A 17881-nucleotide genomic window follows, 5' to 3' on the forward strand; every position below is an offset into this window, starting at 1 on the left:
CAAACATTTGATGAATAGCTTTGTTGAAGCTACTGCCAGCGTTGACTAATCCACAGGTTCTCAAACTTTTTTTTTTAGTTCAGGGACTCCTTTACAAGCCATAAGATATTAGCGGGCCCACAATGCAGCCAGACTGCTGAAATCACATATTTCTAAAGCCATTAACATAATCAAACTCTCCGCAATCAGATGTGCTTTTAGGCTATGTGTTTTTCGCAATGAGATGATATATGAAGCCTTGAGAGCTTTTTATTATTTACTGTTTTAAGACTTCTACGGGTATGGGTTTTAGTTCATTTTTGGGTCGTGCGGATTGAACTCTGGACTGTCGTTTGGACTTATGGATGGTTTCGGGGTTCAAACTCTGCAAGCTGCTATTCTCCATTGTCCTGCGGGGGGTTTGGAGTAAAAAGCAAACGATCTTTAAGCTAGATACGACAGATTTTACAGCATTATCTCCCGACTTTTCCATCTCAATAACATGCCATTTAGATTAGTCCAGTGGTTCTTAAACTGTGATACGCGGATCCCCTGCGGCCGTGAGATGATCATTGGGGGTCCGCAGAAAGGTGTTAAGTTTGCAAACAATAGTTTTTTTTTCGCTAAAATCTAGTTTATGCGATTGTATAATTTAACTCTTTCTTTCCGTAATTATTTTGCACATTCTGACAGAATCGTTCTTTTTGCATATTTGTACATTCTATCATGTTGTGATCAAACTTCAATATCATCTTTGTTTGTAATCAGAAAACATTACTTTTGGTATAGAATTAAAGGAGAACGCATGCACCTTATATAAAACACAAAAATTAAAGTTTATAAAATCAAAATTTAAATTTAAATTAATGTGGTCCGATGAACGATGGTATCGTTAATTAGGAGAGAAAGAGTTAAATAATTATCAACTCTCCCTTCTCTATTGTTTAATATGTCTATTAATATTTTTATTAAAGCTCATTATCAATAAAAAAAAAATTATACGCCCACAAAGATGTAGTTGGGTTAAGCCTGGAGATGCAGTACACCAAATCCAAGCCACAGTACAGAAGGCCCACATTGCTTCAGGGACATGTTACTAATATTTCAGCCTTTAGATTAACACCTGTATCTTGTTCTTCACTAGTTTTCATGTCTAGTGACATGTCTTGAACATACAGAAAAGCGGATTCAATCTAAGGAAACGTTTATTAATTCATTTTAATTTATTTCGTCTATTGATGCTATGGAATCAAGATGCTACAGAAAGATCCTAGGCATCACAGACAAAGACCGCATCACAAACGAAGAGATTAGAGACAGGATTAATACAGCGATTGGACCCCAAGATGACCTGCTAACTACTGTCAAAAATCGCAAACTGAACGTATATGGCTATATTACAAGGTCCTCATGACTCGCAAAGATCTTCCTACAGAGAACAGTGCCAGGAAAAAGAAGAAGGGGTAGACAGAGGAAGCGATGGGAAGAAAACGTGAAGGAATGGACCGGCCTGTCATCGTGGGAGATTCTGTCCTAGACAGATCTTGTGTGGTGCCCCAACGGTCCGACATACTAAGGGATAGGTGAAGGGTGAAGGAGGTGATAACATAATGTAGACTACGAGGAAATAACAAATACAGAATGTAAAATATTGTCAATTAGATGTGCACAGGCACAGCTCTCAATACCACACGATACTGCATGTAAGCAATGACAGTTTTTGTGGTCACACAAACTGAAAAGGGCTCCTGAGGGGTTCGCCCCTGGGTCCGCAATGCAGTTAGACAGGTTTCAACATTTTCAGCAAGAATATCAGAAAGCTATGAATTACAAGCTGCCACAATCGTCCCTTCTTCTATACAAAATATTTAAAAAAAAAAAAGAACTAATCACCAGGGGCGGACTGGGTATCAAAATCGGCCCGGGTATTACCATATAGACAGGCCCACAAATGGCATGTTATATATTTTCGGTGTGGGGTGTGTGTCTGATTTGAAATTTTTTTTTCTTTGGTCGCGACCAGACCGGCCCATTTGGTACCGGCCCACCGGGCATTTGCCCGTTTGCCCATATAGCCAGTCCGCCCCTGCTAATCACTAAAGATCGTAACAAAACAGGAAGCAGTTTGACGAATCATTTCCCCTCCCCGCCCACATTCTCAGTCTCTCTCACTCTCTCTTTCTCTCTTTCTATTTCGCTTTCTGCTACAGTACCAAGGCTCTTCTTTAAGCGAAGAAAAAAAAAATTGACTAGTCTCAAACTTCCTGTGTATCAATGACATCGTAGAAATTGCCTGATTCAGTCAAGTATTACAGAACTAATAACAAGTGGAAGCATTAAGACAGCATGTCACAAAATACAGAAGGCCTTCGTGAAGTAATATATTTATAATATATTTATAAAGGTAACTACAACTATTTAGCTATTAAAAGTTTATCCAGCATGTATTTTAAACTAAGCTGAATCATTTTGAAGATGTTTTAGTGACACCCAGAAAGGGGGATAACCACTGTTATTTTAAATATTGGTCAGTCTCTGCCTTTATTCCTCTGTCATTTTGAAATCACAAAAACATGCTGATGTTGATCATCCTTCTTTATCTGTCCCTTGCATTTCGTCTTAAGGGAGGCTGTGTCAGTTCGAATAACCTTCGATGATCGTTAGAAAGGCTTTTATCCAACCACCAGACCTGGACATGGGGCTCTTCACCCCTGTCCTGTCTGAGGGCTCCCAACGGTAAACGGCCATATCGGTTGACTGGGCCGGACCGGGCCGTGTACACAGCGCACCGTCCCCCGCTCTCCTCCCACTCGCTATAAGTGGTCGAGAACATTGCTAACTGCGGGGAGCTTGTCTCATATTCCTATTCTGTAACCGCCACAATTTCGTGCGGGAGTCGCCACTCCAGGCTCCTGGTACTGATGACGACCCCCTTTGTGGAACGGCGTGGCGGGCTTTTTGGACTGGGTTGCAGGTTACTTGTTCCATCCCCACCCCGAGTGAGATAAAAAAAAAAAAAAAAAAAAAAAAAGCTCACCTAGGGAGACCTGGTAGAAGGCCTGGTTCGCTACTCGTTCTTTGCCTATCCAGTTCCACCCCTGGACGTTTCCACCGGAGGGCCACGCTGAGGCGACTGGTAGCTGGAATATCCTCCGGAGTTCGAATAACCAGATCCCTCCACTTTTCCCGGCCAGCAGCTGTTCTTAGCTGGACATCAAGAGAGAGGTCGGTCCATTCTTTTACGTTGTCCAGACATCTTTTCATTGGACGACCCTTTCTTCGTGTTCCTTCCACTGGACCTTGAAGGATGACTCTAGACAGTGTCTAGACAGTGTCTTACAATATGACCAAACCAGCACGACTTTGTCTCTTCACAGTTTTGAGGAGTTCCTCCTTTTTACCAGGGACAAGACATGGCCTGAATTGTGTCGATGTGCCAAAAATCCAAAACCGAACCAAACCAAACATTTTTTGCCAGCCAGAGTGTTGATTTGTAACAGTACAAACTCATTCGTTTTCTTTTCCTGGAATTATCTGCTTATCGTTGTGCGCTACATACAGGATACCAGATAATTAAACATTCGATTTCATAATATTTTATAGCTTGCGAAAATCTGGTTTTCATCTCCTGTGCCTTCACTCAGGCGCCTCGGTTGAAACTTGTGTTGACACAGTCTAACAACGGGAGATAACTAGCCCCCATCGGGTTACTATGAGAGCCAACTTAAGTCAACGCATCCAATGCAACGATTCTCCACTGTGGAAATCAATGCTCTGGTATCGAAGTCCAAACAAGAAAACATTGTATAATCAATTAATAATATCAGTTGGATCAGGATAACATATGCCCATTCTATACATATGTATATTAGCAATATAATAATAAAAATAACAAAATTTCATATTTCGCAAGGTTGTTAATGCCAGCTGTGATTATAACTAGATTATATCTAATAGCCTCTGAGAATCAGTCTAACTCCTGACCTTCACGTGGGGCTCTGATATTGAGTCTAGCGGAACTGTTTTCACGGACAGGTGAAGAGACAAAGGTGAGCCTAAGCCAGTAAGCTTCGGGCAGGAGTGTCTCGATAGCCTTGCTTGGCTACCCATCTAATAGAAAAGAAAACTTTGAATCCAAAACTCCACTGCCTAAAGTCTATACCCAAACAAGGGAAAAGCTTCACGAGACAACCTTAAGGGAAAATCAGTAGCTGGTGACCCTTAGACAGATTGTGACCCTATTGTGCTACAACCTGTCAGAACCTGTGGCGTTACTGATCCCAAACTGTGTCGGATATATTCGTTCCTTTGGTCACATTACCTGCGTGTGTGGGCGACATCGTTTCGACCATAAATTATGCCAAAGCTTTAATCTCGCTTATCTACGAGATGAGCCATACTCGATACGACTACAGGAGGCCAGCAATGTACCCAGAGGTATCTTATCGTCAGAGGTCTAATAAAACAATCCTACCGATAACAATTTCGACCCACACACATCAATTTTGTGTAGATAGAGTGCTTTTAGAGCATGGAATGGGTTGCCTGAGCTAGCCAGGAAAACCAGTGACTTGGCAGAATTTATGTCATTGGTTAATATGCATGACTAAGTGCATGACGCGTAGGACGTAATCATCTTCTTTTTTGAAGTAACGTCTGTATTATATAAGATAAGAAGAAGATAAGATAAGATAATTTGTAGCTCATATTGATTATTGTGCAGAAAATGTTTAATGATGCATAGATATTACATATTTAATGTGAGAAGACATTCACTCTTTGGACTCGAAAAATATGAAAATGTTTTGTTTTTCCTACATAGCATAGTGATCTAATTATCCAATTATATCTATCTCTTTACAGATACAAATTAACAAATCGCCATGTCTGTAAGCGTAAAGCGATGGAATCTACGGTGCGCCTTCTATTGCTGTTTGTCACTAACGAGAGCTCTGGAGACGTACGATATAGATTGCAAGGAGTATCAACCAGAGCCACAGAAAGATGAGAACTCTTGTACTTTTGATGAATTTTCAGCTTTGAAAGTTGATGATTATCAAAATACGTTTCATAACAAATATCAAGGCACTCAGTATGAATCAGAAAATGATTTTAATGATTGGGACAAGAGGCTTGGCAAGAAGACTTTCTATTCTTATCCTAACGAGACACTTGAGCACTGCACTTGTGTCTCTACGCGATGTGATTGCTCAAGAAGTCATCTAAAAGATGTTCCCAAAGATCTTCCGCATGACGTAACACATCTCAATCTGGCTTTAAACTTGATTTCGAGCTTGCCCGGCTGTACTTTTTGTAACTACACACAACTGATCTACTTAGATTTGTCTTCCAATAAATTAACTCGACTTGTAACTGGTTCATTCTTGGGACTTGAAAACCTGACTAGTTTAAACTTGTACAATAACAGTCTTTTTTATCTCAGCCAAACATTTCCGATCGGTGTCTTTTCTGATCTGAAATCACTCCGATGCTTGAAACTGAACAGAAACATTGACAACGAATTCAGTTCATCGTTTAGATATCCCGACGCAGCGTTGTCAGAGCTTACCAACTTGGAGACCTTATACCTCGACGGTCTTGTAAGGGCTTTCTTTGGGAGAGGTTTCAAGAACCTAGTTAAACTAAGATCGCTAGTCTTAGCGGGGAATAAAGAAGGTTACTGCAAGATAATAGGTTTCAGCGATAACTCTTTTCTGAATGTAAAACAAATAACTATTTTGAATGTGAGTAATTGCAACCTAAGGGGAGATAAACAAACAGAACGCATCTTTAAGCCTCTGGTCCGTCTCCAAACACTAGACATTAACTTTAATTTGGATCTGGGTGTCGACTTTCTAATGCGTGCATTAAGAAACATGACCAACAACTCCATCACAAGTCTCAGAATGAATAATATTTATTCCAATTATCTCCCTTTAGTAACCATCACCCAGTCAATGATACAAAGTTTGCCTGTTTCGTTGCGTTATTTGGAGACACAAGGCAATAATTTTCAATCCGTGAATGAGGGCGCTCTTCAATTCATGCCTCCAAATCTCAGCTATATTGACGCAGGCGGAAACAGATTTCTATACGGTAAATACATCCATGATCTGCATTCGCTTAAAACACTCAAAGTTCTGAAGTTAAATGGCGGGAATAATCTTCACAAAATACCAACAACCGAGCCAACTTCAACATTTTCAGACAATTGCTGGCAAGGAAATTCTAAAGCTCGCCCGAAACCACTTATTTTCAATCTCCCGCCGAATTTACTTTGTTTAGACCTGAGATTTTCAGGGCTGGCCTACATTCTGTCCGAACTTACAATAGACGAGAATAATTCTTTAGACTCTATGATTCTCAGCACAAATTATTTTCCCGTTCTTCAAGGACCTATTCATGGCCTTTTTAAACTAAGCAAACTTTTCATAAGCGGCTGCTTTGTACAACTGATCAACGAACGTATGTTCCAGAACCTAGACTCGTTACAAGAACTCAGGCTCCGAAACAACGAGCTAGATTATTTCTTCCGGGACGCATCCAGAAAACCAATTTTCCGGGATCTTAAAAACCTTAAAATTCTTGATTTATCTATAAACGCATTAACTGTTTTCGATGGTGATATATTAAAAGACCTTGACGCTCTGGAAGAGATTAATCTAAGTCAGAATAACATGTGGCAGTTTAATATAAGTATTTCCAACATGTCCAACCTTCACATGCTGAACCTAAGCCACGCGCAACTAGGTACCTTGCCTTTACAGACACGTCAAGATATTGATCGCTTAGCAAAAACGCAAAACATCACAGTTGACATGTCTAGCAATCCTATACGCTGCGATTGTAACAACATAGACTTTATACAATGGATGGTCAGCTCCAGGGCTTTTGATGCCAACTTTGAAGGGTATATGTGCCAATATCAAGACTCCAGTTATAAAAGAATACAAGATTCGTATGATGAAACACTGAGCCGCCTCAGCGTCCAGTGTGCTGACCATTCGACTATTTTCTTGGTGGTCCTCTCTGTCACACTTTTAATGGTCACTACCGTAGCTGGTGCTGTCATGTATAGGTAAGTCCAGGTCAAAATTAACTATACAGCCTCTCCCAGATCCCCCCTCCCCCCAAAAAGAAATTACCTTCGCACCGTCAGTAGCCCGTTGTCTCCAGTCTTATAGAAATATCTCCCGGCCAGAAGAGCGCAGGTCAAATAAAAAAAACAACTACTTAATTCAGACGGGCAGGGGGCGCGGTGGCTTAGTGGTAAAGCGCTTGGCTTCCGAACTGGGGATTTCTTATTTCGAGATCTTTAGGGCGCCTCTGAGTCCACCCAGCTCTAATTAGTGATAGAAAAGTAAAGGCGGTTGGTCGTTGTGCTGGCCACATGACACCCTCGTTAACCGTGGGCCACAGAAACAGATGACCTTTACATCATCTGCCCTATAGATCTGAAGGACTAAAACGGAAAATTTATTTTTTATTTTACTTGTACGGGACGATACTTAAGTTTGTAAGAAATTCTAGACAACTGAAAATGTACCTTATAATGGCCTTGATGGCCACAATATCAGCCTCATGTTTAAAAGAATTCTTTGTTTTGGTTGAAGAAAAAAACAAATTCTAGAAACGATGGTACAATCCCTTGGGAAAATGTTTTAGTTCTGGTCTAGGAAACAAGAATGAACTAAAGAACCGCATTGGCGAAAACGTATTGAGATGTCTTCCTCGTAAGAAAGATTTCAATTAGTCTTGTTACAGACTCCTCTGGAAAAAAATAGAAAGTATCATAATTAGAAAGACTCTTAATTTAATATTTTTTAAACATTATTTAATCAACATGTAAACTAATTTTTAACTAGAGCTAATATGATAGATATTTTGTCCAAGAGAAAAAAAAATACCGCATTCGAATCCTTTTGACAGAACATCAATTTCCCCGCCCCACAGTTTGAGAAACGCTGCAATACATTAAGTCGCTTATTTATTTAAATACATCCCTGACATATATATACAATGTTGCCTCATTGTTTCAGGTTTCGCTGGAGACTGAGATATTTGTACTACGTGGCCTACTTGGTGGTCAAAAAGAAAACAAAAGACAAAGGGAGAGAAGAGAATTTTCTATACGATGTTTTTCTTGCGTATGCTTCTGAGGATGAGGAGTTTATTTTGGAGAGTCTCTTGCCAGGTAACATTATATAATTATTATTTTATTTAAAAGGCGTGATGACTCCGTACTGAGAGGTCAAGACGGGACAAAATGTCGATTTGGGGTAATGAAAGATTTCTACCAGCATCTTGAACATCGAGTTTTGGGTACCCGACATTAGTTGGGAAAGTAAAGGCGGTTGGTCCTGATGGTCGTTGTGCTGGCCACATGACACCTTGCTCGTTTACCTTTGGCAAAAGAAATAGATGACCTTATCATCATCTGTAGATGACCTTATCATCATCTGTCCTATAGATCACAAGGTATGAAAAGGGGGACATAACTTTTTTTGTTACTAGTTGAATTAAAGCTTATCCATGTAGTGACAAATGTAGCGCTCTCTTTTTGATCACTTCTCTACTCCCAATTCTCTTAGCTGCATGATGTAACATCCATCTATTTCTATGGTTAACGAGGATATAGGGTGGCCAGCACATCGACCAACTGCCTTTACTTTCCCCAACTTTAATGTTAATTTTGTTTGTTTTATATGTTTTGGAAGCTAATTAGGAATTGAAGGTAGCACAACCAAGCCTTACACAGGACGACGGGGATTTCAGAGGGCAGGGTTTGAGCCCAGAATTACCGAGACGATACTCCTGAGCGCATACCATGTAAACCAGAGAAGCCAGGTACAGTTGGCTGTACTCAAGGACGTCATACTTAAAGCCGGAACTTCTCAATGCCAGTGTCCAGCTTTTATCTTGACCAATGCCCAGCTTTTGTCTTGACCAGTGTCCAGCTTTTGTCTTGACCAGTGTCTAGCTTTAGTCTTGACCAGTGTCCAGCTGAGATCTGAGGGACTGAAAAAGTATATGTTAAAAATATTTGCTTTTAGAGTTTCTATTTGTATTAAAAAATTGATATGATTTCTCATGTAGTACTTTTGAGCAGAATTGTTTATTTGATATTGGACAGCATTAGACCGCCGTGAGCTGAGAGTCCTGGTCCATGGACGAGACTTTGCTGTGGGGGAATTCATCGCTTCCAACATTGTGACTGCAGTCAAAGAGAGCCGGAAAACTTTAGTGGTTCTCACACGAAATCTTCTCAACAGCACCTGGTGTAACTTTGAATTACAGGTATATATATATATATATTTTTAAAAATTGTATTCAGAGGTTAATATCAAATCAACTAATGTAAAGTTGTGGACGGTCGTTGACTTGTAGCACCAAAAAGCTGGTGACGCAAACACGAACAACATTGACATGGGTGACACACACACACACACACTCACACACACACCACATACACACACACCTCACACACACATACATACACTCACACAACACACACACATATACACTCACACCAAATACACACACACGACCAACCATCACTTTATGAATTAGGCTTCAATTTATGAAATAGGCTTCAATGTACTTCTCGCTGGCGACAAGTGATATTGAATCACTCTGACTGAAAGTGGGATAAAGCAGTTTTTAAATCTTCCAGTTCCAGGCTGAAGAGGGCCTGACCAGATATGATGTAACTGTGGTTTAAATGGGTGCAGATTTTTATTGGTCTATTTAGTCGATGTTTTTATGCCAGTGAAGTATTACCATACCAGCAGGCAGGGCCGGATTTAAGGGATGGCAGGTGTGGCTACTGCCCAGAGGAATCCACAAGAAAGGGGGCCCACACAATGGAGAAACAAATCCTTATTTCGACGGGTCAGCAACTTTATGTCCTTTTAACATTGCTTTTGACATTTTTACCGACAATACTTCAAATCTCACGGCCACACCTTCGTGGTTTAAAAAGTGTCTGCTAATATGGTGCTCCTAATATACAGCAGTAGCACTGGATGGAATGCATTGCGTCAACATTAAAAATTTACATTTTTTGTTACTAAAACATTACTTTCTTTTTTTTATTTAGACGACGGAAAATTTATTTCATTTACCAGAATTCTTTTTCTTGAATTACTATGGTGTGTTCCTTAGGTTTAGTATTTTTATCAATAAGTGGATTTTATTTTTAAGCTTTTGAAAAAAAAAAGAGGGGGGGGGGGAGGCTCCACAAAAATTCTGCCCCGGGGTCTCCATATACTCAAATCCGTCTGACAGGTGATGGCAAAGGTTAAAAAAAAAAAGTTCAATTATTGTTTTGTACCCTAAAAGGTCCTCAGTCAAAGAAACTTGAGGCACCGCTGGCCTATTTAATGTCAGCTTATAACATCAATAAGATTAGTTTTCTTGTCACTTTTTTTCTGTTCACAGATGGCCAACATGGAGTCAGTCCACACAGGGCGTCCAGTGCTTGTGTTTCTCATCAAAGAATCCATACCTACGACAGAGCTGAACTCTGACCTCTTGTATCACCTTAATAAAAACACGTACCTGGTGTATCCGCAAGGGGAGGTCACTGATGTGTTTTGGAACAAACTGGCAAGGGATATCATGTGTGTCTAGATTATTTGATCTAATTCGCTGAATTCATTTTATTAGCATGTGGACAAGTGTAAAAACTTAACACAGTAGCTCAGAAATGAGACAAAGCTTGTTGGTGACAAGACTCCAAGAGTGTAATAAAATATACATGAGCAACGTGACCGAATTTTCTTCATTAAAATAAAATTTAAAGAAATGTAGGTCTCAACAATTTCTTTGTCGTTAGCTCTATGTCTTTATGTTTAAGGTACCGCTGAACTTATGAATATACCTAAACAGAATGTTCAAATACTACTATGAGCTGATTCCGAATTACCTGTGTTCAGAAATTAGAGATCCTGGTTCCTAGTGATAAACATTTAGAGTCACGCTCTGACTACTCGCTTATGCTCCTATATTTGCGATAATGAATTTATAACTAATGAGAAAAGCGATACGTTGCAATGAACAATGTAAATGACCATGAACTATATAAAAAACAAAAAAGGCAACAAACTATCGACATCTGTGACTAAGTAACACTTGTTCCCGGTGATTTTGAAGATTATAGACATTCAGTGAGAACGACAGCGCCCTCTGTAGTCCTTATCGCGGTTTTGGTGTCCTCAGTGTTGAGTATACCAATGCTAATGTAACTATTTTTCTGAGGAAAAAAAAAGCAGTTGGACATCACATTATTCGCTCTGCAATATAAATCCAAACTTTTGGCTCCGGTGAAGCAGATACAGTGGGACGCTCAATGATGACGACTGCGCCCTCAGAAGACTTCGTCACTTTGATTTGTTGTCCTTTGTGTTGTGTACAAGATGTTGATGTAACGAAACAAATACTGAATAGAATAAAGATAATAAGAATTAGGACATAAATTGATGAGAACCGCTGGGGAAATGCAGTCAGACATAAGTGCCAGAACAACGATTGACGATTATATTTTAAAATGAGTTTCTTTTGTTTAAATTGTTCAAAAACTTAATATTTCATCAGAATTTATTCAGCCAATAACTCCTTCTTCCCTAGTGCTATTAGAGAATAGAATGGGTTGCCAGAGCTAGCCAGGAAAACCAGTGACTTGGCAGCATTGAAGTCATTGGTTAATATGCATGACTGAATGCATGACGCGTAGGACGTAATCATCTTCTTTTTTTGAAGTAACGTCTGTATTATATAAGATAATACGAAAATACAATGGCATGGTTGTTAAGGCACTTGTTAAAGCAAGTGCAATGTACTCGGTCCTAGGACACCCGAACGAGTGGCCCTTCTTGATCCCCATGGGCCCCCGCACCCACCTGGGCCCCACGTAGAGGCTGAGAAACATGGGAGAAGCTTGTATCCACTTTTTTAATTGCACAAACATGATCAACAGACCGTTGGATACAAGCTTTAGAAAACAAGCTCATACCGGGGTGTAGGTTCTGTGGAGGTCAACCTCCCCAGGGGCGGCCCTTAGAACGGGACAGTGTGACACATAAGACGATTGTGTGTATGTGTGTTACGTCCCTTGTTATTAAATTTTGTATAATGAAAAATTATTTTTAAAACAAAATATTATCATACCCCCCCACACACACACATACACAAACCATGAATTATTACATATTATTAACTAATATTATCTTTATGTTGATTCCCTTTAGTATGTCAAACATTTGTTTACTGTTATTTACCTTTTACTTTGATTTTTCGCTTTGTGGCCAAACAAATAAAAATTTGTTACATTGTTTTGTTACTAAATCTTTATTTTGAACAGACGAGTCGTCTTCGAGTGTTTCCACGCGTTCCTTTTTATCTAACCTCATGAGTTTATTAATAGGAAAAAAAAAGGCTCTTTTAGTTGTATAAAATGAGGTATTTTTTTAATTTCTTTCTTGTACTGTAAGTAAACAACTACATTGTAACATAAAACAGTCTCGTTTACTACTGTTTGGATTTGATCACATGTATTAAACTCCTAATTCTCAAACGCTATTTACTGACCACCTTGTAAAATGTCCAGTAGACGAATTCATAGGGAAATCACGCCATATTGATTTTAGCATTGTTGCATAAATCTCCTTTTTCCCCTCAAGTTGGGTACAAGACAGGTTGGGTACAAGACCAGTTGGAAGGTCGATAATTCAGAATTATTTAAATACGACGGTTAACAAGGGTGTCAAGTGGCCATCAAAAGCGCTTGGCTTCCGAACCGAAATATGTCGGGTGAAGGTCTCGGTGAGGAAAGACTCTTAGGACGCCCCTGAGTACCTGACATTATTTGGTGAAAGTATAGGCTGTTGATCGTTTGTGCTGGCCATATGACATCCACTGTTATCTTTTGGCCATAAAAACAGATCACCTTTAAACGATCTGCCCTATTGTTCGCATGGTCTTAAAAAGGTACTTTACAACATCTCAATAACAAAAAATTTAGTTAACATTCTTTTTAAATGAGGCAAGGGAGATAAGAACGATTATGAACTAATGAAATAAGGGGATGAACTCTAGCGCCAAAGGAAAATAACGATTTCATAAATCTAATATATTTAATTAAATGTAAGGTGTATGCATGTATGTATATATGTGTGTGTATGTCCCAAATAGAAATCAAAACCATTTGACCGATCTTGATAAAACTTGGCATAAATGTTTCTTACAACATGGCGGAGACAGTAGTGTATGCTTAATGTCCCTCCCAACACCTGATGGCCCAAAAATATATTTAAAAAATTAATCTTTATTAAAGAATGAAACTCTACAGATATCGGTTGAAACGGTTTTCACAGTATTTAATACTTGGTGTGAATATGTCGGCTTAACGAGTAAATCGTTTTTTTTTCACATTCTACTTTTATTTTTAAAATGTGAAGGGAACATTAGCGATTTTTTGAAATAAATCTAAATCCAATTCACTAGATTAGTATTACCCAAACTAAGGCCAACGGGGTCATATCAGACTAGTATGTAATAAATTGTAACATCCAATTCTCATGTAGGCTTCTTGTTTTCGGAGAAAACCGGATTTAACAGTTCTGACTGAGCACCCAACCTTGACTGGCCGGTACGTTGTTACGCCACTGCCATCATCCCCCCTCCCCCCCCAGGCCATATTCATTTCTTCTTCTTTCTCTGTTTTCTAATGTTCATACTTAGGAAGACAACAAAGAGATACAAACCAATAAATAGATAAGTATGGCACTTCCTGTATACACTTTCGGATCCAGAACTTTGGAGTGGGGGGGGGGGGGGCGGGGCGATTTTTTTTTCCAAACCATAACCCTAACGCCCAGCAAACCCTAACCCTATGCATAAACGTGCGTACAGTATATATATTGTTGTGGGCTTGTATCATCTGACTTCACTTCTTACTAATTATTACTTCTCATTAGCCACACAACATTACAAAATAGAAATACACTTAATAACTAGTTTCACTTGTATACAATGGCACTTCATTTATCACTGGGAAATCTGTCAAGTCTTCCTAAAACGTCGCTATCTTTAACTACTATTTAAAACACAGCCTACTTCTAACCTAACGCCATGTTGGTCTCTTGTTCGCCAAAGTCTTCTACGTCATTAGTCTGTCTTACTACGTCACTACTTTTACCGTCGCTAAAACAATACACAATATATTTGTCTCACAAAACTAACCTACTCTCTAAACTAATACATTATACATTATACATCTTCGAACTAGTTAACATCTATGTCCATTGCTTTAAGGTTACGAAACTATACATCGGCGTATCGGAGTTGAGACGAGGTGACCATTTTCTACTGTTACAATTAACGTCTATACATTGACCTTACTAACTTCACTTAATTTTATTTCTTGATTAGTTTAAACTTTTCTTTTTCCATACATTAAATTTTTTGGTTCCTTTTACATATTCCGCTTTTTTTTTTCGTATATAAAAAAATGTTTTGTATAAAATGTTGTGTGTGTTGTAACGGATGCGTGTGTAAGTCAGATGTAGCTGAAGTATTTATAAAGATGCTTATTTAGACTAAGTGCGTGCGTACCTCGTTGAGTGTATTACGACTGCGAGTTCGGGACATGAACATCACGTTACCAGATCGAACAGGTACTAAACAGGAACACAGACTCAATAACCAAGTTGACTCAAGGTGAACTTCAAACAAACGTTTATTACAGAATGGGCCACAGTCTAGTCTGTCACTATAGAACGATGTTATCCCCCCAAGAGTCTAGCGGTAACTAATTTCTATAAGTCTATCTTAACCTCTAACCCCAAAGTCTATGTCGTCATTCTAAAATATCCGTTCACTGTCAGTACATTAAAGTGCGCAACCCAACTAACTAAACTAGCTATCTAACAGTACCTTCTAAAACATAAACATAAACATTTGTTCCCAGGCCAAAAACGGACTTTTAACGGACGTAACATCTACAGCATACACTACATAGTAGTTAGGCCTAATCATTTCCAGGGGACACATGCAAACAAGTCAAGGCTTAAAATACAACCCTGACATTGAAACCTTATCTAAAATAACTAAATCCGTACACTTATCTAACATGACCCAGTTCAAAGATTTATTTCATATATCTAGATCTAAATCCAAATACTAATAACTAAAATAACACAAACCGAAAATTTATCTATGCTAGGAAGACAATAGAAGCGGATTTATAAACTGTAAAGACACCGATAATTCATTTAGAGGCTATGTATCCAGACGCAAGTGTAGTCCCTTCTTAACTTAACTTGAAATGTCTAGAATGTATTTCCTGTGAAATTTAATGACCAGTGTGGACATGCATTAAACGTAAGTGTATGAAAAATATTTAAAGTTCAAGGTCAATGAGCTAGGAAGCTTGCAGTAAGGAAGCCAGTCAGTCAGTACTATCTACAGTTAGTTGATGTGATCTCAAGTTAGTTTTTGGTAATTTAAGTTAGAAAGAACTAATTTAAATTTTAATACTGAAGACATTTCACTGTTGATTGTGAAGTTGGATATAGATATTTTATTCTATACATTTGTGGATTATAAAATTGTAAATTTGAGTTCTTATAGACTAATATAGACTATTTCGTAAAAAATGAAACTGTATAAATGACCTCAGTGTATGGCCCTGTTTACTTTTAATTTGAGAGTTATGTATAGAAAAAAAAACACAGTTCTTATTTCATATGTTAGGACAAATTCTGACCAAGTTCTCCTTCTTCCATAGTGACATCACAGAATGGAACGGGTTGCCTGAATCAGCCAGGAAAACCAACGACGTAGCAGAGTTTACGTCTCTTATCAACGACTAGATTAACGTATGGATGGACGTGATTATCTTATCTTTTGAAGAAACGTCTGTAATTTATAAAATAAGTAAAGGAAGATAATGTACAAACTGTATCAAAATCGAAGAAGCATTATACACATGGACGGGGCGAGGTGGGTGCAAGAATCGGTCCTGACATTACATTTAAATCTGACGGACATACTGCGTGTTTATCCATACAATCTGTAAAGTTTAATAATGAATTGAAAACGGGTCACACGCATGAACGAATCTGTTTTGACTTATTGTATTGTTGTAATTCACTGCCTGTCAGTAGGCTGTATGACGTATCCATGTAATGCCCTGGATGTTATAGAATACTGCAATGTGTAAATGTGTAAAGGGTACTATCCTATGGTCACTTTGTGGATCCTTATCTTATAAATTACAGACGTTCTTTAAAAAAAAAAACAAGATGATTTCGTCATACGCTTATTCATCTGTTATTGTACTCTCTTTGGGAGCAAACTATAGTCTCTTTTACATGCTCTACTGCTATTCAATGCGGTCCATTTGGTTTAAATCCCAACCGGCCAATTGGTTATTGACCCTCCGGGGATTAGCCTTAACGCTATATAGCGGACTGGCTTTATGGGCATTCAGGCCCGCTGGGCCGGCATCCAATGAGCTGGTAGGGCCGCCGCCTAATGTGGCTTTTAAATGGCAGTAATCAGGGGCGGGCAAAGACCCGGTGGGCCGGTACTTAAATTTGCCGGTTGGACCATAGTAATTATCTTTTTTGAAATCACGTCTGTATTTTATAAGGGCGGCATGGATGTCACTTAGGCACGTATTAAATTGTTGAAGGTTTTATAACATTCTCCTACAAAAGGTCCCTATGAGCGTCGTATTTATATTCACTGTATGCATGTGTAGGCCTACAGCTACCGATAAATTATCAAACTTATGAAGCGTATCTTTCGAAATTTAGTTTATGTGAGAGAAATCGCAATGCGAATGTAAAAAAAAAAATATAAAAAAATGGCGGTTCCAGAAAGAGAGAGAGAGAGCGGGCCGTGAAATTTCATTGTAGCAGATACACTAATTCACGGGCTACAAAAGTAAAATGTGGCCCGTATATAAAAGGAGTGGCGTGTTCCAACCATAATAAACTTAAACAAATCAACAGGCGTAGCCGCTGTGTAATGCTAGTCTAAAATACAAGACCTTTTCTTTTCAAGTGTTTCTCAATGATGTGGTGGCTCATCATCATTGGCGACAGAAATTTGACGTCACCGTTTTTGTTTTCCTTACATTATATAGTGACAATATTACCGTAATGTCTCTCTCTCTCTCTCTCTTGCAGATATAGTAGAAGGAATCATGTCTATAAGATTAAAGCGATGGAATGTACGATTGACCATCTTTTTGTGTATAACATTGACCACAGCGTGGGCGACGTATGATTTAGATTGCAGTGAATATCAACCAGAGCTACAGGAAGATGAGAACTCTTGTACTTTTGATGATTTTCAATTTTATGAATTTTCAGACTTGAAAGTTGATCATTATCAAAAGAAAATTCTAAACACCTATCAACAAGATCAGGATGAATCAGAAAATTATTTTCATCAGTGGAACAAGTGGCTAGGCAAAACTTTTTATTCCTATCCTAGAGAAACACTTCAGCGTTGCACTTGTGTCTCTACGCGATGTGATTGTTCAAGAAGTCATCTAAAAGATGTTCCCAAAGATCTTCCTCCTGACGTAACACATCTCAATCTGGCTGTAAACTTGATTTCGAGCTTGCCCGGCTGTACTTTTTGTAACTACTCACAACTGATCTACTTAGATTTGTCTTCCAATAAATTAACTCGACTTGAAACTGGTTCGTTCTGGGGTCTAAAAAATTTGACTATGTTAAGCGTGTACGATAACGGACTTATTTATAGAAATAACACGTTTCCCACTGGTGTGTTTTCTGATTTAAAATCACTCCGATGCTTAAAACTGAATAGAAATATACTAGACAACAAATTCCGTTCATCGTTTAATTATCCCGACGAAGCGTTG

The 17881-nt window shown here is 38.7% G+C and overlaps 1 protein-coding gene and 1 long non-coding RNA gene across 2 annotated transcripts; both read left to right on the top strand.

Moving 5' to 3' along the window:
• The first annotated feature begins 2198 nt into the window (after positions 1 to 2198).
• Positions 2199 to 10751, top strand: LOC106072347 (toll-like receptor 4). Its single transcript, XM_056013280.1, has 5 exons — positions 2199 to 2383; positions 4843 to 7057; positions 8019 to 8173; positions 9113 to 9276; positions 10420 to 10751. Exons 2-5 carry the CDS (start codon positions 4863 to 4865, stop codon positions 10609 to 10611), a joined length of 2706 nt encoding a protein of 901 aa, XP_055869255.1. The 5' UTR covers positions 2199 to 2383; positions 4843 to 4862; the 3' UTR covers positions 10612 to 10751.
• Positions 10752 to 15482: 4731 nt separating this feature from the next.
• Positions 15483 to 17187, top strand: LOC129923197 (uncharacterized). The gene is made up of 3 exons (XR_008775128.1): positions 15483 to 15589; positions 15767 to 15857; positions 17175 to 17187. It is a non-coding gene; the product is annotated as an uncharacterized LOC129923197 (long non-coding RNA).
• The last annotated feature ends 694 nt before the right edge of the window (positions 17188 to 17881 follow it).

The sequence above is a fragment of the Biomphalaria glabrata genome, chromosome 15, assembly GCF_947242115.1.
Source record: "Biomphalaria glabrata chromosome 15, xgBioGlab47.1, whole genome shotgun sequence".
Classification (NCBI taxonomy): domain Eukaryota; kingdom Metazoa; phylum Mollusca; class Gastropoda; family Planorbidae; genus Biomphalaria; species Biomphalaria glabrata.

What these genes read in the sequence shown, in the direction of transcription:
- LOC106072347 (XM_056013280.1), top strand. Translation starts at nt 4,863, where the DNA reads ATGTCTGTAAGCGTAAAGCGATGGAATCTACGGTGCGCCTTCTATTGC. An exon ending in TTTGGAGAGTCTCTTGCCAG is followed by an intron (nt 8,174 to 9,112) that starts GTAACATTATAT and finishes GATATTGGACAG; the next exon opens with CATTAGACCGCCGTGAGCTG. An exon ending in GGTGTAACTTTGAATTACAG is followed by an intron (nt 9,277 to 10,419) that starts GTATATATATAT and finishes TTCTGTTCACAG; the next exon opens with ATGGCCAACATGGAGTCAGT.